Consider the following 20,417-nt stretch of genomic DNA (forward strand, 5'->3'; position numbering starts at 1 on the left):
ATACATATGCGTACCGAACCGAAAGCACTGTATCGAACGGTTCAATATCGATCGTTGCACCCCTAGAAATCACAGCTGGTTTATTTAACATTTTATTTGCAGTATTTTCCTATCTGGTAAAATATAAACATGCATGTTCAGTGCAGTGTGCCAGGTAAAAAAGAAGGGGGAGATTAAAGATGCATTCGCAGCGTGTGGGAGAAAAAAAACTTTCAGCGAATTACATGCAGATAGCTTATTAATGCTATTGCAATTGATACCCGATGGTTACAATAAAGACATTTCAACTATTGTACGTGGAAAAACTCGAGGTACCCATGGGTCGCCACAGCAGATTATCTACCTCCATCTCACCATATCCCAGCATTCTCCTCTGTCACACCATGTTCTCTTTCACTCACTACATCCATGAATCTTTTATGTGTTATTCAACTTTTCTTCCTGCCTGGCAGCTCCATATTCAATGTGCTTTAGCCAGTTAATCAGCTTTCTCTCTCTTATGCACATGTTCAAACATCTGAGCCTCACCTTTCTAGCTTTGCCTCCAACCTGCTCAAACTGAGCTGTCCCCCTGAGGTCTTCGTCCTGGTCACTCCAAATGAAAATCTTACCATCTTCAGCTCTGCCAAATGTCTTTATGTTAGTGCCACCATCTCCGAACTATACATCACAGCAGGTCTCGGTTACTACCATGTAATCCTTCCCCTTTTTTGGACAGCTGGACCCATGTATTTTAAAACCTCTCCCTTCACTACCTCTGCTGCCTGCATCACTCTTACACCTGCCTCCTGCTTATTCACACACATGCATTCTGTCTTGCTTCTATTAACTTTCATGTCTCTTCTTTCCAGAGCATACCTCCACCTCTCCAGGCTCTCTACCACCTGCTCCTACCTACTCTCACTACAGATCACACCTCGCTTTCTAATGTGTTGTCTGCAAACATGGCACGGAGACTCCTGCCTGACCTCAACTGTCACCCTGTCATCATCACTGCAAATAAGGAGCCCAGATCTGATCTCAGTTGTAAATCTCACCTTTTACTCCAACCACACACCTCAGCACTGTCTGGCTTGCCCTCATACATGTCCTGCACCACCCTTTTATACTTCTAACACTCCTGACTTTCACATGCAGTACTACAGTTCCTCTCTTAGCACCCAATCACGTCTTCTCCGATCCACAAAGACACAGTGAAGCGCCTTATAAACTTCTCTATACTTCTCCATCAACACTCTTAAAGCAAACATCAAATCTGTAGTGCTCTGAAGCCACACTGCTGCTCACTGATCACCACCTCTCTTTATAACCTAACTTCAAAAACTGCTTCACATATCTTCATGGTATGGCTCATCAGCTTTCTTCCTCTGTAGTTACAACAGCTCTGCACATCACCCTTGCTCCGAGTCCCAATTCATTTGCACATCGGACTGCTGTTACAGTATCATCTACCTACAGGCAGCTGTCCACTTAATAGCAGCATGGCCAGTGTCTTTAACTAACGGTGCCATTTTGAAGAGCTCGTGCTTAGCTAAAGTCTTTAGCATGCTAGCTCTGGCATATGAGGACAGTTGAGGATTCTTACCGTGACGACATAAACCTCCTCTGCTGAACACCGTCAGGCAGGCTGCAAGCTCGGCATAGTAACCGCGGTCTGTATGCCTCGAACCCGCAGCTGGTGTCAACGACACTCAGTATTCTGTGAGCATGCTTCTTGTTGTATTTACTGACACTACTCAACAACCCTCGACGTAATGCACTAGCCGCCATCTTTCCAATACTAGCACAGTCACACACGTTTGACATATCGTTTGTCCTCCAGCGTTGAGAGCCAATCATAGCTGAGCTGCCTTCATGGAACGACCGTAATAACAGAACCAAACGCTTAACGTTCAGTAACCTTCTTTTAATTATTTTCGTTTACAACAAATATGACCTTCATTGTAGTCTGAAAATAAAAGTTTAACACTCCTTTATTTTCATTCCACCATTTCATTGGTTAAAATGCTGATTGCGAACCGGTAGTTTGGGACAATTTAGTGTTGGAAAGTTGTGTCCCATCAAAAGTACTGTTGCTTAAATTTGTGTCAAAGCTTAGTAATGCAAAAACGGTAAGTTTTACGAGTTTATGATGAGTCCTTTAAGGCCCCACAAGGTAAGGTGTCATGTAGTGAGAAACGTTTAAGTTAAAAATGAAACAAATCATTATTATAAACTTGGCGTATTGGCGTCTTGGCGTTTTCACAATAATATATATATGACTGAGGTTTTACAAAAAAAAAAAAAGAAAAAAAACGTAAATAAAACGTCAGGAAGATGGTCACGTGAGCGATTACGTCAGCCTGTCACAAGACAAGCAATATGGCTGCGTACCAGGGTTTTTATTTGTTTTTAGCAGATGCTGCGTTTCGTTTTTAAACGGTACATTTCAGTAGATATAAAGTAAAGCCCGTGTTTATATTGAGGCCAGGTTTGACAGAAAACGTTATTTAAATAGTTGCTTCGAAAAAAACTCGTTTAATTTTTGGTGCAATCGCATCATGGCTTCTGCATTTGTGGTGGGGGATAAATTCAGAAATAAAGTGACACATTTACTGGGAAAGTCGGAGTCAGCTCTTCCTCGAGCATTGGGAGAAGAGCTGGAGGAGGTTCTTGAAAAACCGGAACCAACAATCCTGCCATTCAGTACAGCGAGGAAGATCAAGAAATATCTTCAGGACAATGGTGAAAAAAGAAAAAACAAAATACTGAATTTTATATATATATATATATATATATATATATATATGTGTGTGTGTGTGTGTGTGTGTGTGTTTACAATTTCATAACATTTTTTACCGTGGCTGCATTTATCCAGGGCATCCATTCTACCTGCATGAGTTGCTGGAGGATAGCTCGCTTCACCTGCCTGAAATCGTGAAGCCTCCTAGGGTAAGTAAATTCCTGCACGTTTTGTGATGTACACTCATGCGCATCCTTTGCTGTTACACTGTATTCACATGTGAGTGATAGACCATAGATCTGTAGACCTACTGCAGTGTTAACATGTAGTAATTTCTGCAACTTGGCCCCGTGTAATTAGAGTGTTTTCACAGAAGGCCCAGCCAGTGTAATGAGAAAAACTAAACTGTGACTTCTTCCTCTCACTTTAGAACCCTGAGCTGGTCGCCCGTCTTGAGAAGATTAAAGCTAAACTAGCCAATGAAGAATACAAAAGGATCACAAGAAATGTCAATGCTCGGGTACATTTTTTGTTAATATTAAAAGCATCTTTGCCATTTCAGGGTCGATACACTGGAACGTATTGGGTGTGCTGTTGAAATGTTTGGATGTTTTGTTTTTTTTCTCATGGTGAGGAGTACAAACCATCCTCGTCCATGCCAGTTCTTAAAACGATGGGATGGTGATGTAATGCAAATAAAAAAATATAGATAGATTGCAAGTTAGAATGTTTATGGATGGCTTCCAAGCTTGAGGTTCATAATGTACATCTGAAGAAGTTTTTTTTCTAACTTAACGACATGATAAAAAAAAATGCCAGAACAGAATATTTTGCAAGTCTTATAGAAATTATATAGAAATTTGGGTGTCATATTTGACAGTTCAATGTCGCCAGAGAGTCACTCCAAACAGCTGGTTCTGAACAGTTTTTATCATCTAAGAAACATGTCTAAACTCAGACTACTGGTGGCAAAGGCAGAACTTGAGATGATTATTCATGTTTTTATTTCTTCTCATTTGAATTGTATTAACGGTCTTTTTTACTTGTTTCAACAAATCAGCTTTGGATGGCCTTCAGACTTTACAGAATGCTGCGGCAAGACTTTTAACTAGCACTAAGAAGAGGTCACATATTACTCTAGTTTTGGCTTCTCTTCATTGGTTGCCAGTAAACTTTAGGTTTCATTTTAAAATTTTAGTTTTAACTTTTAGAGCTCTACATGGTGAAACTCCCCAGTATATCTCTGACCTGTTGAAACCTCATGCATCTTCCCAAGCACTTAGGTCTTCAGGTCAGAAGTTACTATTGGTCCACGTACTAGTTTCAAAACACGTGGGGATTGGGCTTTTCAGGCACCAAGGCTGTGGAATTCTCTTCCGTTGTCTTAACCCTGTCTTTTAAATTGTTCTCATTCATTTTTTTTAAATTATGCATTTTTCCAAAGACAGAGAAAATGTGCACATTTTTTCCAAAGTGCTGATTTTGATTGTGGGGTTATATTTTGAAAATATTTAACAGTTTTCTTTTTTTGTTTGATTTTCCAGGAAATCAACTGCCATGGCGTGCTGTCAGATTTCGGACAGCAGGGTGAGTGTACTGTTGAGCATCTCATTATAGAGGCTGGATTGTGCATCCTTAGCTTATGTACCTTCTCTCTCTGCAGTGCGGTCAGTCAAAGCAGTTGTGGTCACCATATTCAACTTCCTGGTTACAATAGTTGCTGCTTTTGCCTGTTCCTACATGGGCAGTCAGTACTTGTTCACTGAGACTACGGCGGTAAGAGAAGCGGTCCTGCTGCTGTCCGTCCCGTTATAAAACTTCTCTGTATTTTGTGATGTTCTTGTTTTGCTTTACTGAAATTGTTTCCAACATTTGTTTTGCAGCGGGTGATCTCAGCGGTGATCGCCGCATCAGTAGTTGGGCTTGCTGAGCTGTATGTCCTGGTCCGGACCATGGAGGGAGACCTAGGGGAACCATAGCAGCTGTTACCTTTGGAATCAACACCTTGTAGGCAGGAGTCTGTAAGGCCTCTGGCAGCCACAGCCAAGCCCGTGGTTCAGAGCAGAACGCTCACTCTGAAACCTCTGTGATCTTTCTTTCTTTTTGAATTGTTTCAGGAATTATTGATGAAAAAATAAAACGTCCTGAGAATTTCTAAATAGAAATGGTTCCAAGCTCCAAAGTATTTGTTCTTTGACATTCTGCATCCCTTTCTAGTGAAATGAAAATACTCAAAATACTTCGTATTTATTTCCCAGATTTTTGTTTTTACTCTAAAACTACAGCGTAGTTTTTTCCTCTCTGCTGTGTAAAATGAATGATGAGGTTCTTTTCTGCTCTGAGATGAAATCATATTTCATATGATTTTTATCAAATAAATCATCTAAAACAGTCCATTCATCTCAGATGTCCATTTGTGGATTTTCTGCCTGTTGCTGTTGGTAGATCACAACCAAAGGGGGGAGCACAGGGAAGACAAAAGAGCAGCTTGAGGTGGCAACGGATGACAACCCTTAAAAAAAAAATCTTATGGGTGACATTTGGCACATGCACAATAAACAGTGAACTATAGCTTAATTTAGATCATGCAGTCCAGTAACAAATAACAATAAATGTCCCAAAGCATTTTAAGAGGGCTGCCAAGTGGGGAGATTTGCATCTTGGACACCTGCACGCATTAAATGTGGTATTAGCTTGATGAAAACATTGATACTCAAAGTTCTTAAAACCTGCAATGTTGGAGGGGTCTATAGCCTATTTCACATGGTGTAGGCCAAATCGTATGCTTTGGACAAGTTGTCGGTACCATGAAGTCTTCGTTGCACTTACAACTTTTCAGATATATAACCACCTTTAGCTCTTTATTATTTCATCTATGAAAACTTGGGCAGCACAAAAGTGATGTGACCCAACAAATGAACATTGTCTCCTGACACTGAGAGTCATATTTTCCAGTACGTCAAAACCAGTCAACAAGGTTAATATATTTGGCAGATCCAATGCATATACAGAGAAAACTAACCAACAATGACAAATGCAAGTTTTTTTTTAAACAATCAAAAGAAGCTAGCATACAGACTTTAAGTCATTTGGCTTATTGTTTTGCCACGAGGATGTCCTTGTGTTGACTTTTCTGGAAAAGTCACCATCTGTGGCCAGTAATAATGGTCAGTCATAATGTTTACTGGACGGTTTCCACCTGACAGATGTGCTAATAATAATCTCCTGATCTGTGCTTACTATATCTGGTTTGAAGTGAAATATCAAGCCGAACAACACGTAAACAACCGATTACTGTCCAGTACAGTAGCTGTGCTTTAAGATCATCATGCTGAGAACAATAACACCATGTATCCTACAACACAGAAGATCCTTTTTTACTGATCCCCTCTCCAGATAAGGTTTCATAGTTCTGTAAATTATGCCCCCCCCCCACCCGTCAAGTTCTGTCATATCAGTGGAAGGATTAAAAGATGTGACTGCATCCTGGAATACCAAAAAAAAAGTCTCTTCCTAAGATCTGAGATTTGACACCAGGATTAAAGGTTTATTGAAAGATTACTTGGTATTAAAAATGATTATGATATGCAGAGATCTCTGTCCAGCTCTGGACAAACAGTGGGCACTCCCGTCTGTCATATTACAAATAATGTAATATTTCAAAACTTAAATCCAGGTCAAATTACAGAGGCGGTAAGCTGATAGACCCAGAGCTCTGACTTTAATTTAGTTCTTATTTTGCTTTCATTTTTCCCCTTCCCCTTAGGCCATGTAAACCCTGTGATACTTACAGCACAAAGAGATATGATAAAAATATATTTTGATTTAGAAAATAATTATTCCTGTCGTGGTATCCTACCACAAGGAATCATTTTAATCTGGATGTTTTGAAAAATAATACTCTTGGGGTCACAGCATTAAACATGTCCTGGTTCAGCAGGAGAACAGGAGCTGGCTTCTGTGAGGAGAAACCATGATATATACAGCAGTATCTCTCTGATGGAGAGATCTCTCAGATCTGACCATAGGTTATACAACTTCTGATATTAATACATTTTCAAAATGTCATGAGCTTTGTGTATTTGGCTCTTTAAAAAAATGTTAATAGGAACAAGTTTCATTAAAAATGCCGATACGACATCAACATACCCTGTGGGTAAAGGGCAAATTGTGTGATTCAAGTAGTTTTTTGGGTTTTTTTTTTTTTTTGGGGGGGGGTGGGCTTGAAGATTGTGCTTGAACTAAAACATTACAAAAGATACTGCTTTGGCTGATGACTTTATACTGTCTATGACGCCACTGACAAAGATATGAAACAGTTAATAACAACTATCAGTTTCAAGTAGTTAGCCAAAAGTAGCTCAAATAATAAAAAGTACAGATGCTAAAACTACTTGATAAATGTCTAGAAAAAGGATATAAGCTAAAAGCTATGGTGAGCTGCTAAAACTAATGGGTAAATGTTAAAATCACTTAGTTGGAATTAGGTAACTATTAGCCAAAATACCCTAATAGCTAATTGTTAGAGAATTGATATTACCTAAAGCCATGCTGTCCCCTAAAAGTCCCCTAATTACTGTTAGTAGGCAAACTGTTACTTGGTTAAATAAAACTGCATGATGAAGCATTAGCTGTAGCATATAATGGTTGAAAAGGATATAATAAGTGACTTTGATTATAAAAACTTGACTTACTTAAAAACTGACACTTAAATGTAATAAAAAATACTGACAAAAAGTACATGTTACAAGTTTATGAGGCTTCAAGTTTGGGAACTACAGTGGTACAAACTAATGGGAACTTTTTCACTTTAACCTATGATGTTCGCTAAATATTATTTATTTTCAAAACTAGATAAAAAATGTGGGAGTTTTGGTAATATTAGTACTGTAAAGTAGTTCCAGCCTTGCAAGCTACAATATTAAAACACAACATACAGTTAACAATAATGAATAATAATAATTTCAATAAACTGATATTTTCTGCATATTTTGGTAATAATACCTTTGTATTGCTACTGAATCAAAATAAACTACACAACTGAACAGTTATGTGAAAATATGATTTGCGGTTGTATTATTTGATTATACAAAAACATGAAACAAGCTTCATGTTACATATGTTATATGTGCTTACTTCCAGCTTCACAAAATGCAGTTTATACTATCAGAAATTTTTAAAAACTAACTTTAAAAAAACCCATTTTTAATTAATTTGTATTAGATTTTAAAAATAACAGATTCTATTAAAATAAAAACAAGAACAATTGTTTTTGACAAGTAACAGTAAGATTCAAAACTGTGATCAGTTGCCTCAGTTTATTCTCCAAAATATACAAGACATAATTCAAAACATAAAATATACAACTGGACAAATCAGCATCGTAACAATTCTACTCTACTTCACAGTATTACAGCCTTGTCTGAAATTCATCAGCTGTGGTAAAACACAGGACAGATTTTGATACATTCATCAGAATTCAAGAAAATTGGTAACAATAGCAGCGTTATAGATCAGGTCTGAGATATATCCCATCGAGGTCTGTGGTCCCAGTTGTGGGTGATGATGGTGGTGGTGGTGGTGCTGTCCCTGACCTTGAGAGATTTCCCAGTACATTGGCTGAGGGTGGGAAGGGACAACCTGATCTACTGAGGCATGACCGCCAGTTCCAGTGCCTCCGCTGCACAGTGCCTGATGAGGTCCAGATGGAGCCAAGCTCCGGGACTTGAAGTTCCTGAAGGCCTGATAGGAGCATGTAGATGCAGCGTGGTGAGGCTGCCTGGTGATGGACTGATGAAACGAACCAGGAATGAAACCAGTGAGTGAGGCTCCTAAGTGCTGTTGCTGCTGCCCGTGGTACTCCTCTTCCCAGAGACGAGAGTCTGAGGGTTTGGAGCAGCTACGAGTGGACTGCTGATGGAGGGATGAGGAACATGGTGGCGATGACATGGGGTTACTGTAGATTTGCATCCAATCTGAGTAAATCTGCGGGACCTCCTCACAGGAGTGGTTCTGCTCTGGCCTGAACATGTCTGCCAGAGTGTTTGAATACGTGGAAGTCGCAGGGCCGGAGGAGGGATCCACAAAACCTCTAACTCCAAGGACAGACTTGGTGGACTTGGAGAGTCTACCGGTCTTAATACTTCTAGCTCTTCTGTTTTGGAACCACACCTGTGGGAAATGGCAATATTTATAATGAATTAGTCTTACATAGCCAATTTCAGTTTATGCATCCAAATTCTGCTCAGGGTACCATGTTCATCAAAACAAATACTGGGGTTAGATAGATTTTTTGGGTTGTAATTTTCTTGTCTTCGTAAATGGACTGACTCTTATATAAAGCTTTTTTACTCTACTTGAGCACTCAAAGCATCTTAAACAACATGCCACGTTCAGCCATTCACACAAACACTTTTTGTGCACCTAAATGCTTTCTTTCTAATGTTCATAATCCAATAAAGCATTAGAACAATTTGGGATTAGTTCCTAATTTAAGCTGTCTCCTGACTTTGATTGGAGTTTTCATGTGTGACAAAAACGTTTATCACACATAAACATTTACTTCATAAAGGAACACAGAACATGGACAGAAATATTTAGAAGGAAAGAAGGCAGATAGATGCTTGGTAAATATAAAAGAAAGAGAAAACGGGTATCACATCATCCTCTGCCTGCCTAAAACAGACTTAACTTCAGGTATGACTATCCTTATATGAGTCATATATATAGTCTATATATAGTCATATGGGCACATTTGTTATTATTTTAAGTTCTTTAATGATTTTGATCTTTAATTGAGAAATAGAAGAACAGTATCATTTATAAAGAATAGCTACAAAATATGTACTGAAGATGTTTTTTTTGCTGTAGTGGTCCCAATTATTGTCTCTGTGGTCTAAAGGAGACCCATTCTCTGTGGGTTCATCGTGACCAACAACAAATCAGTCAAGATAGTGTAAATTAAATTAAAATAAGTAAATTTTTCATTACAGCCACTTTAAATAGGCTAGGAGAAACTTGGAGTTTCAGACTGAACATCCGACCAGCAGCCTCACCTGTATCTTGCTCTCAGGCAGGTGTGTGTGCGCGGCCAGCCTTTCCCGCAGGGTGATGTCCGGGTAGGGGGTCACAGCGAAGGCCTGCTCCAGCTCAGACAGCTGCGCACGGCTGAAGATGGTCCTCTTCCTTTTCCTCTGACCCTCCATCAAACCGATGCCTCTGTCCGGCTCCGGAGAGGATACAGCACTCCCACTGCGGGCATCTTCCAATTACAATGCAAATATCAAGAAAAATGTCAAACAGTTGAAAAAATAATGGTCTATAATAAATAAATAAACAGCCTTTCAGAAAGGGAAATCTTGTTGTGGTGATGGAAAATATCACAACCCATAAACTTGCCAACATTTAGGTTCTTTTGTGTTTGACCGTGGATTGTAATAATAACTATTGTTATCATTATTATATTATAATAATAATTGTTATTACACTTATTTATTAACAAGAAATTAAAGAACAAAATTTTTTTTTTTCGTAATTTAGAAATTATTTACTTTATAGAATACATTTTATTATAGCCTTGAACCTAGGAATATGTGTATCTGTTAAGAATAAAAAAAATTTATAATAATAACTTTCAGATTTATTTTCTCAGCCATCTTTTTGTTTACTTTTATCCTATTAGACTATTTTATTGTAATATACAATATAATTCAACCATTCATTGAGTTTTGTTGGGAAAAGCTGATTCTATGAAGCAGCCGGTCAGAAAGTCAAAAGTGTTTTTTGCTCTCTGTGACTCACCTTTTGAGTGTTTCTGTTCTCCGAATAATGCCTTGAAATCTGCCAGGTCTTTCTGCTGGTTCTGCTTGAGTAAAGAGAAGTCTGAGTCCATGAACAGAGCCATAACTCCACACACACACAAACACACCTCTGCCGCTCGCCTTCACCGATGCTGAGAGTTGAGGAGGAGTCAGGAGCTTCTTATACCGCGTTCAGATCAGATGGGACACCCAGCCCTCTGCATCCAGTAAATCTCCAATTACTTACTGACTTGTTTTCCTGCCTCTTTAAGTCTTCTGGACCTGCTCAGGCACCATTTATAGAGTCATTTTTATAGGTCCTGAGAGAAAATTTCCAAAATGAGCCTACATTTATTTATTTTTTTCTCAGCCAAATGTCATCATGATACAGATCATATATTCTTTAAAGTCCATCTTGCAGAAACACACACACACACACACACACACACACACACACACACACACACACACACACACACACACACACACACACACACACACATATATATCGTACATTGAATTATTCTGCATTTTTTCCAAGTAGGTCGTTAGACTATTTAATCTGCTGCAGTCTTTATGACCTCTTCCCCCCCCACCAAACAAAACATCTCATGTGATGTCAGATTATGACACTTGATAATCTTTGTGTTCTGCTACATCGTCCTTCTCAAGCTAACAGCTAATGTGATAAATGTCACCAGTAAGCAGTGTGGCTGTACTTGCAGAGTACATCTAAACACTGAAATAAACTACTGAGCACACACAGAAAATAAAGTACCTTATTGAACTAAAATATATCTCTGCCCTGAGACCTAGTGGAACTCAAATAGGTTTAATCTGTTTTTGCTCACTAAAAGCGCTCACCACCTGCAACAGTCACACTCCTCCAAAAATGCTGTTTATGTGGCTTATAAAGATAATGTATTATTATAAAAAAAAATTCTCAAGAGGCCTGCTGCAACTAGACACATGTTTGACATAAAATAACTCACCTGCTTCTTCAGATATCAGTGAGGCTGGTTCAGTGTCAGGTGTGTGGGTGTGGGGTGATATGAGTGGGACAGCCAAGCCTGAGCCAGAGGTTTGGTCTGTTGGTTCTTGCAGCAAGCCGGCAGATATGTGATTTAGTATACATATGCACAGAAGGTCTGCCTGCACCAATTACTTGTTGACTAAAGTATAAAAAAAATAAGAAAAATAAGAAAATAAGAAATGAGGTAAGCTAGCAAACACTAGGAAAGTCAAGCAGTTTCTTTCATTTACAAGTATATTTCCACCTGTCTCTTTTCCTACCGCTCCAAAGCTCAGCGTCAGCGCGTGCACCTGGACTAAACCAAATCACGAAATAAGGACGGGGGAGGTGGGGTCAGAGGCTGACTGGATTTACTCTTTGTTTCGAAAAACAAAACAAAACCAATATTAGGAAACAAACACCTCTGAAGCAAACCGCATTTATGGTCATGTATGGAAGCCATATTGATGGGCTAATAATTTTTGTTAAAAATAATAAAATAAAATAAAGTTATGGGCGCTTAGAATCCGTAATTTTTCTCCCCCTGACGGCGCCCATGGGAAATATTTATTTGAATTTTAAATCCCCCCGTAGGGAGTTTGGTTATGTAAGAAAAATAATGAACTTTTCACTTTAGCCCTATTTCTGAGAGTGTACAGGTGTTAGGGTCATGTTTTTGTTTAAAGCTTGAGAACACAATATATGTAGATGCCTTTCCATTACACAGTTTGGTGTCAACACTAGTTGGACACTGGAAAGACAGTAATGGAAAAATATTATTATTTTTCCATTATTGGAAAAATAATAATAATAAGACTGAAATCTTATTATTCAGTCTTTTTCAGTAACCTGTGCTGATTTTGTTCAACCAGGTCAAGAAAAGCAGGAATCCCAACTATCCTGGGGTGTCACATAGTAGGTTTTGTCTTCTGTGTCTACCGTTACATTGCTCCTACAGTTCCCATGAGATAATTTACATTCTAGAGGTGAGGCACAGTCCACATTATGAGGTTGGATCATGGTTTGTTCATGAGTTGGGCATCCCTTTGTGTTTCACACTTGCTTTTTGTCACTTGCTGTTTTTTCTTTCTTTTCTTTTTTTTCTTCTTGCTTAATACTTATACTTAATCTTCTACTCAATTGTCAGGCTAATGTGGTTAAAAACTACTTGGTTAGGTTTTGAAGAAGATCATGGTCATAACAACAAACCTGACCTGCCAGCTGTTATAATTTAGGAGAGACAGAAGCACAGCACTATGGCTTTCTGACTAAGTAACACTGAAAGTCTATCCAGTTAACTGGAACTTCCAAGCAGAATCGATCTTTAGGTAATATATTTGAGCTTGTACGATGTGGAGGAACCTAAGATCATATCATACACATGGTATAAAATCTCCACACATTGCAGATGGTCTGGAAACCGATGCTGTCCAGCTGCAATCAGCTCCAACAACTGGAAGAGACACTTAAAAACCACACAGACCCAAACAATCACACAACTTGATGGATTTACAAAAGCCTGATCACATGATCAACTATTTGCAATTGTTATGTTTTATGTTACTCTTTCATTGTAACTTGAGTGACCATAAATTTAGCGTTGCTTAGTTCCCAATGAATCCAGGATAGAAAAAAACTGCAACATATAAATTTCACTGTTTATTTAAATTCGTTTCACTTGTGTCATAATATAGAAGTAGATATTAAGAAAAAAAAACAGTTTTCCCAGAGAAGTAAAATTTCTTGATGTTGTTTTCCATATTTCAGCATCATCTAAGTGTCATCCAGCATATGTGGATTGAAAGATTGCTCACCATCATATCAAAATATAATTTTATTTTCTACAACACTGCGTCATATATGCCCTAAACAGTCGGACGTACAGCTTTACGGAATGTGACATTTCTGAGACATACCTCCTCTCCACAGGTGCGCAAGTTGAAATTAATATGGAAGTTAACCTACAAGCATGTGTGACAATAATGAACACAGCAACATTTCTGCTCTCTCTCCAGTATATCTCAGCCATACACACAAATACTCATACACAAAGTAAAAACCTAAATATAAACCACACACACATACACAAAAACTGCTGACCGCTGTGTATGAATCCATCTTCATGATTGTTCATACACAGCATGGATGAAACACTGTCCACTCTGTCAGTGACCCAAGCTGTGAGCACTTCCCCTCTGGGCTGCTTCTCCTGCAGCACAGTAGAGGATTGTTTATTTATCCACCACTAGGGGGCGACCTAGTCCTTCCAACGTGCCAGCTCTGTCCACCAGCCCTACATGCAGAGGCCTCTGCCTGACAGCAAACCAGAAATTAGCTGATAGCATGTTGATGTTTTCAAAGAGGTCTTTGAGCGTCACTCGAACTTCCGCAGGTGGTTGTAGAGGGACTGCACGTAGGTGAAGACGCACATGGGGTCTGGCTTACGGCCCATGATCATCATATCGTCCACCTCAATCAGCCGGTCACAGCCTGCCTTTGTTCTGGAGGTGGAGATAAAGGAAGACAATCTAAGAAAAGGGAAGGCTAGAGAAGTGGCATCAGGGGTATTTCAAAGAGTGGACTTTCTAAGTTTCTAAAGAAGAAGATTGAAGATTGAAGTTACCTAATTATTGATTTACACGACTGAACTGTATCATGCAAAAAATACACAGCAGCCAGTCGCGTTCTGAACCTGTAAAGCTGCTAAAAATGGATTTTTAACAAACATGTTTTGTTACAGTTTGTTACAGAATGACATGGTGGATGTAATCATCCTGATATGTGTATTCACTGTCCTGTAAGTCTCAGATCTCTTTAAGAGGTCAAGTCTAAAGCTGGTCACTGAACCCACTGAATAATGCTTTTCAGTCAAAACAGCTTAATTCTGCTGCAGGCACAAAATAAACTTGTCTTTAATCAAGTAGTGCACGTCCACGCTGTAGGTCTGTGTAGTGCAGTGGGATAATAAGCTGGGCTTTATGAAGCCATTTGGTCAGGGAAAAGGAATGCACACCTTTCATCAAATGTGAAAAAGGGAGGGGAAAAAGCATGGAGAAATAAAAAGGACTGGATCTGCAGGAGTAATGATCGTTTAAAACGCGTGCATTTGGGTCTTTGTGGAGAGCTATAAAACAAACCAAGAGAGAAAAGCCATTCAGAAACATCCAACCACAATAAAGCAGACATGCATGGCTGATGGAGTTAAGGCTCATAAATCTTTTAAAGCCATATTAGCAGAATCCAGACACCACAACTGAGCTCCAGCTAACTAATAACTGTTTGTGTTTGTAACACAACAAGAGTGGGAGGAAGTTAAAGGAAAACTGTGACATCTGGGCTAATTTATGTCAAACACAATTAGCTTACTGTACATTTAACATGCTGAGATGGAGCTCTTGGGTTTCTTGCAGTTTCTCTGAGTGCTGGACCTTTGAGAGAATTTGGTTGGACATCTAATCCTGCGAAGGTTGTGGCATTGTGTTCACACACACACACACCTGCTTTTACAGATGCGCTCACACTCTCTGATCAGTTAGTCGAGGGCATTTGGTTATTGGTTACTATCTATCCTCCTCCTCCTGTGGAAGGGAATTTTTTTTATAGTACTGCAAAGAGCCGTGTGAAAATGTATCTGTTTTTAGTGAATTAACCTTCCATCAAAGCAAAATGAAAGGAAATATTTTGGTTTTACAAAACTAAATGAAATATTGAAATGAAAATAAAAAAAATAAAAAACAGAATGAAAATAAACATAATGTTTGAGAGAAGATAATAAACATTAAAATGAAAAAAAAAACATTCTTGTAGTGTCTTGTTAAAAATAAAATATACGTGAATGTCATTAAGAATATAATTTAAGACCTGGTAAGAATGAGAAACATAATGTCTTCTACATATAATATATGTAAAACCTACGAATTGACAGAAAGTGTATTTTTTAAGCTTGTGAAGCAGCACTGTGTCATATCTTCAAAATAAATTATCCACAGCCTATTTTCATATTGTTATCACTCACTCTGCAGTTCCAAAGGCCAGCTCAAAGTTGTGCCTGCGATTGGCTGGTGACAAAGAGGTGTAGTCAAACTCGGTGGGAAAGAAGGAGTGAACCAGGGCACAGAAAGCCATCCCATCACTCCAACTGGATGAGAAGTTCTGGATGTCGATGTTCTGAGGACAGGAAGAAGTGATGATGAGTGTGTGAGAATACTGCATTTAGGAGAGCAGTGAGAGGTAAAAGATAGACACGTGACTTGTTGCAGCTTCATAAAGCTGTCTCCCCATCCGGCGTCTAACCCATAATTATGATGGCTAAAACAGACTTCCCCCTGCTCTGCTTCTCTCAGTCTCTGACGTGCTCTTGAAATCACGCTGTTTCAAGGATACCCCTTTATTGGTCTGGAGTTTGGCTTGAATGAAATGCAACACGTCACGTAATCGAATGAACGTCTCCCTCTTCTTCTTGTGTGTGTATGTAAGAGTTTGCTACAAGTTAATGAGAGTCTTGCTTGCTTGACTGTAACCAAAACCACATGGAGCAGCTGGCTCAGGCTGCAGTCAAGAAAAAAGGCTTTCAGAGTGCAGCAAAGTGTCACTTTGCACTTTGGGACCTCAGCATAAACCACGCCTCCACACCTCCGCAAAACACACATGTGCAATTAGACGCACCTAATTACGACAAGGATGCTCACTGCTACTGTAGTTGAAAGGAATACAGTAAGCACATTAGCAGTCCCTCTGTGTACCAACAGGGTAAATCAGCATGAAACAGCTGCATGTATCTAGGTCGAGTATTCTAATTTATAGTTTTCTATCTCTGACACACATTATGTACCCTGTCCAGTTTATTTGGGGAAGTACAATTATTTGTGTCACTTCCAAGAGTCCTATAAGTCAGTCAGTAGAACTGCTGTCACGTGTGTCCAAACAACAAGCAGCAGCTCCAGGAGCTCTAGTGCAGTGTCAACGTGTATGAAAGATGGCTATAGCTAGCGTGACATTAGCCACTAGTTTGTAAAGTTTTTAGGTTAGTCATACACGTCATTGTAGTCTTGGGAGCTTGAAAAAAAAGAATGGGACTGGACTTCTTTAAGTTTATGATGTGTCTCTCATCCAAGAGGCTTCTTCAGTCCAAAAAAAGAGTGGAGAGTCCCAGGTATTTAAACCTGAGTAGAGGTTGTTCCCTTTGGACTTGGTTACTGACCCGCTATTGATCATGTGAGTCATTACGTCAGGAAAGGTGTGGCTCATTACCATCACCGGGGTTAAAACCACCTCCAAACGACTTTACTTGTATTTTCAAGCTCCTAAAAGCCCTTACACACTCATCACACTGCGAAAAAATGACAAGAAAAAGAAAAAACAGTTTCTGGATCTATCCAATTCTCTGGATAGGCAGCAGCAGGGAAGATTTCACGGTTTGATCCAGGAGTTGAAGTTGTATCATGACTACTTTCACACATATTTCAGGATGCCAGTGGGACAGTTTGACCTCATGTTGGCAGAACTGGGATCACATCTGAGGAGACAGAGTAATCATTTTAGAGAGCTGATTGACCGGAGCAGCGGGTGTGATTATTTTACTATTTCCATCTCATTGTGTATTCAGCAGTAGCCCATGTTTTGAGCTACAAGCGAACTTATTGCCAAATGTAGAGGTCTGATTGTTTATATCTGTTTATTTGGATCTGAATAAAATAAACACACAAAATATTATATGCGTCTGGTGTGTAATTTTTTAGGGTCATGAAGCTTTTTTTTCTTAATATGCTAATTTGGGCTAATTGCTGCTTTGCCCACTGCTTTGTACTGGACACCGTGTCACTCTCAGAAAAAAATTAATTAGTCTATTTGTCAAAACGTTGAGCTAATTAGGACTATTTTATTTGGAAGCACATAAAAGTAAGGTTAATATCTACCTTCTTGTATTTATTAACTCTTGTAGCGAAAGCTAATTTCACCAAGGCCTGTTTTCTACCCTATGAATTTGCCTTGTTCTCCAATGACTTCCTTATGTCAAGTCATTTATAAAAAAAATCTGAAAATGTCAGGATGATCAAAAAACACAAAACAAAAGAACCTAGATGCAAAAATTTAGTATTCCATTATCTACTTATCCTTATACCGCTGTGTAACGTAGTATGCTCACTTGCTAGTAGGATTTTGTGGGGCTCGAGAAGCAACCTTACAAACTACCACAAAGTCAAACTGGATAGACCAACAGCTGTAAAACATTATGGAGAGGACAGTATGAATGTATTTGCGTCTTCCATTAGCAGCCTTGTGTTCTTGTGCTTCCAACTGTAAAGCACAGCTGCAAACATCTAATCAGCACACGAACATGTTGTCAATTTTCCACTACGTTAGAGTGCAACAAAAAAAATAAACAAAGAAGAAAAAAGTAACTCTGGCTGAAATGTACTCAGGCACACTGGATTATCTATGTGGTGCACATCTCTGAAAGTTTGTTTTTGTACTATGGTGAAGTGAAGTGATGTCAGTGACTGTGTGGAGAGCAGGAAACAGTTGACGAAGGTAACTGACCATCATCTGTTCTGGAGAAGGTGAAAAGTAGAAAATCAGTGTTTAAGCCTATTTGTCAAAATATTCAATAGCTACAGATAATTTAATACATTTAAAAAACATATACGTTTACAAAAGTGTGACACGTTCCCCTCCAGGCTTTATTGGCTGGTGAGACTAATGATAATGAGTGTTTTACCTGGTAGCCGATGGTCTTGGAGCGACACCACTCGAGAAGGATCTGTTTGATGCTGCTGGCAGTGGACACCCCGAAACTCTGAGAGCGCTTCAGCTTGGGCTTCGACTCCACTGGTTTAAGACGACTGCGCACAGAAAGAAAGGGGAAACAAAGATAAATAAGACCGCTGTGTTGATGTGCTGCCAAAGGTAGCATTACGATGCTCTCACCTGGCCTCAGAATCCAGTCTTTCAAAGATAGCTCGACGGGCTTGAGCACCGATGTTACGGGGCAGAGTCTGTGATCTCACCAGCTCCCGCCTCCTTTCTCCCATCTGCCCAAAGGAGCCATCACTGCAGGATGACAATGCACAAGTGTCAGACAAAGCAAAAAGATACTTCCTCTGTTCTGAGAGTGTGATGTTTGCCATCCAATTACCTGTCAGACTCCCGTAGACCTGAGTAGGTCACAGACTTAGCAGGAACTGAATTTGCCTTCTCTGGAATAGACAAGGCAAAAAGTAAATTATGCATATCTGCAATACTTTTATGTCTAGAACTTTCTGAAACAATGACTCACCCTGAAGATAAGGAGATCCCAAAGCTCTGATAGGTGTAGGAGTCCAGGATTTTACAGAAGGTGCTGCTCAAAGGAAATTCTAATTTAGTTACAATTTATGCTGCGTTCATGTGTCATAACATTACTTCATGATGTAACTGTCAGCTACCTGGTTGTATCGGAGACTCCTCTATTGGCTTGGGCAGGGTAGTGCTAGAAGCTGGCTGGCCACCAGGTGAGGCCTCGGAGGAGGCCAGAGGGGTCAGAGGACTTGCAGGGCTACTTGGAACAATGGGTGAGCTTTTGATTTCTGCTGTCTTGGTTGTAGCAGTAATTGGCAGGTGGGGCATCCGCATGGTGACAATGGGAGCGTGCTCATGTGGAGAGTCAGTGGGTGGAGAGATCTTTCCATGTACCAGCACTGAATGTTCTGATTGGATGAAAAGGTATAAAAAGCTGATAAAGCATGCTAAAGATACAATCTAGGAGCAAAGAAAGACAGACAGCACTTCATAATAACTTGCTGTCATTCCCCAACATTTACCATGAATTCCTCTGAATTGGAAAGGACACACAGGAGACTTCAAAAATGAGAAATTAGACACAAACTAAACTGTAAATATTTGGGGACTTATAGAAAAAGTACAAACACTGTGTCTCCTTCTTACTGTATTATAGACTTTTCCTAACCTTACCTTCTTACACTGTAAATATAGATTACTTAAGGTGTTAGCTGATAACTCCCCCACTTTACCCTCTGTTCCAAAAATGGTTCTGCTTTGATTTTTATGGTCTACAAATGATACACTTCCTAATGCTATAGCCACAAAACATCATAAATCTGTTTCCTTTGGCTAAGCACGCTGGGTAAAATAACTGGAAACTCCCTGAAACAATGCTTTGTGACTGTATCATCATTAACTGCGGGGACAAGCTGCACTGCGAGGATGTGAGACCATAGCTGTGTGATTACCTTTAGAAACAGCGTGTCCATTTTCCTGTCCAGAATGTGTCGGGGCTGGGTCGACTTCAATTGGCTCCTCTCGCTCAATGCTCTGAAACACACATGAAGTCATAGTCAACGACATGCCAACAACAGACGTGAAGTTATGTTTGACCTTCATTTGTGACAAACAGGAGGGCCATTTTTCTTCACTGCCACAACACAATGTCATACACGTAAGATGAAAACCAGCAACTTAAGACTCTTGCCATTTAATCGTTGTAGGATTGATCAGCCGATTGTCTACTGGAATTGCCTTCCCCAGTGGACTAAAAACTGCACTTGGTCACCTTTTTAGTCTCCTCTTAGTTTCATGTTTAGCTTTTCAAACACCAATATGTTATGTTTGGATTGTAGACAATTCATGTTCCTCTGGCTTGAACAAAAAAAAGAAAGAAAAGAAATCCAGATGCTCACTGAGTCATTGTTGGACTCTTTCACTCCTTTCAAGTTTTCAACTTTTTCTCCAACATATGGCTTTTTTTGACACAGCTTCAGACAAAACAAAACAAATTGGCATGCCACAACTGAGTGCACTTCAAAGCCATTTATTTTGCACATGGACCTCAGTGAAGGCCTGCAAGTGCGAGAGGCAGAGGGATGCTTTGTTCCATGCTCGTCCCCCC

General features: G+C 39.5%; 4 protein-coding genes across 5 annotated transcripts in view; 1 reads left to right on the forward strand and 3 right to left on the reverse strand.

Moving 5' to 3' along the window:
- The window catches only part of poldip2 (polymerase (DNA-directed), delta interacting protein 2), a 25,852-nt gene extending 24,049 nt beyond the window's left edge, over positions 1 to 1,803 (reverse strand). For both annotated transcript variants that reach the window (XM_005944699.3, XM_005944698.3), the window contains exon 1: positions 1,586 to 1,803. In XM_005944699.3, coding sequence (XP_005944761.2) covers positions 1,586 to 1,770 — 185 coding nt within the window. In that variant the 5' untranslated portion in view covers positions 1,771 to 1,803. The remainder of the gene's footprint in view (positions 1 to 1,585) is intronic.
- Positions 1,804 to 2,323: 520 nt separating this feature from the next.
- On the forward strand, positions 2,324 to 5,116 carry tmem199 (transmembrane protein 199). The gene is made up of 6 exons (XM_005944700.3): positions 2,324 to 2,724; positions 2,858 to 2,931; positions 3,153 to 3,242; positions 4,267 to 4,309; positions 4,386 to 4,498; positions 4,606 to 5,116. The coding sequence occupies exons 1-6, from the start codon at positions 2,541 to 2,543 to the stop codon at positions 4,699 to 4,701; spliced, it is 600 nt and encodes a 199-aa protein (XP_005944762.1). The 5' UTR covers positions 2,324 to 2,540; the 3' UTR covers positions 4,702 to 5,116.
- A 2,922-nt stretch (positions 5,117 to 8,038) lies between these two features.
- Positions 8,039 to 10,842, reverse strand: sebox (SEBOX homeobox). Its single transcript, XM_005944720.3, has 3 exons — positions 10,523 to 10,842; positions 9,778 to 9,983; positions 8,039 to 8,893 (listed from the first exon to the last, which is right to left on the reverse strand). Exons 1-3 carry the CDS (start codon positions 10,623 to 10,625, stop codon positions 8,195 to 8,197), a joined length of 1,008 nt encoding a protein of 335 aa, XP_005944782.1. The 5' UTR covers positions 10,626 to 10,842; the 3' UTR covers positions 8,039 to 8,194.
- A 2,337-nt stretch (positions 10,843 to 13,179) lies between these two features.
- The window catches only part of smtnl (smoothelin, like), a 24,779-nt gene continuing 17,541 nt past the window's right edge, over positions 13,180 to 20,417 (reverse strand). Inside the window, exons 3-10 of the mRNA XM_005944701.2 lie at positions 19,762 to 19,843; positions 18,958 to 19,218; positions 18,810 to 18,872; positions 18,669 to 18,729; positions 18,461 to 18,583; positions 18,252 to 18,375; positions 15,549 to 15,700; positions 13,180 to 14,034 (exon numbers count right to left, since the gene is read on the reverse strand). Coding sequence (XP_005944763.1) covers positions 13,908 to 14,034; positions 15,549 to 15,700; positions 18,252 to 18,375; positions 18,461 to 18,583; positions 18,669 to 18,729; positions 18,810 to 18,872; positions 18,958 to 19,218; positions 19,762 to 19,843 — 993 coding nt within the window. The 3' untranslated portion in view covers positions 13,180 to 13,907. The remainder of the gene's footprint in view (positions 14,035 to 15,548; positions 15,701 to 18,251; positions 18,376 to 18,460; positions 18,584 to 18,668; positions 18,730 to 18,809; positions 18,873 to 18,957; positions 19,219 to 19,761; positions 19,844 to 20,417) is intronic.

The sequence above is a fragment of the Haplochromis burtoni genome, unplaced genomic scaffold (genome assembly GCF_018398535.1).
Source record: "Haplochromis burtoni strain Fernald_Lab_line unplaced genomic scaffold, NCSU_Asbu1 Contig_417, whole genome shotgun sequence".
NCBI classification, from domain to species: Eukaryota; Metazoa; Chordata; class Actinopteri; order Cichliformes; family Cichlidae; genus Haplochromis; species Haplochromis burtoni.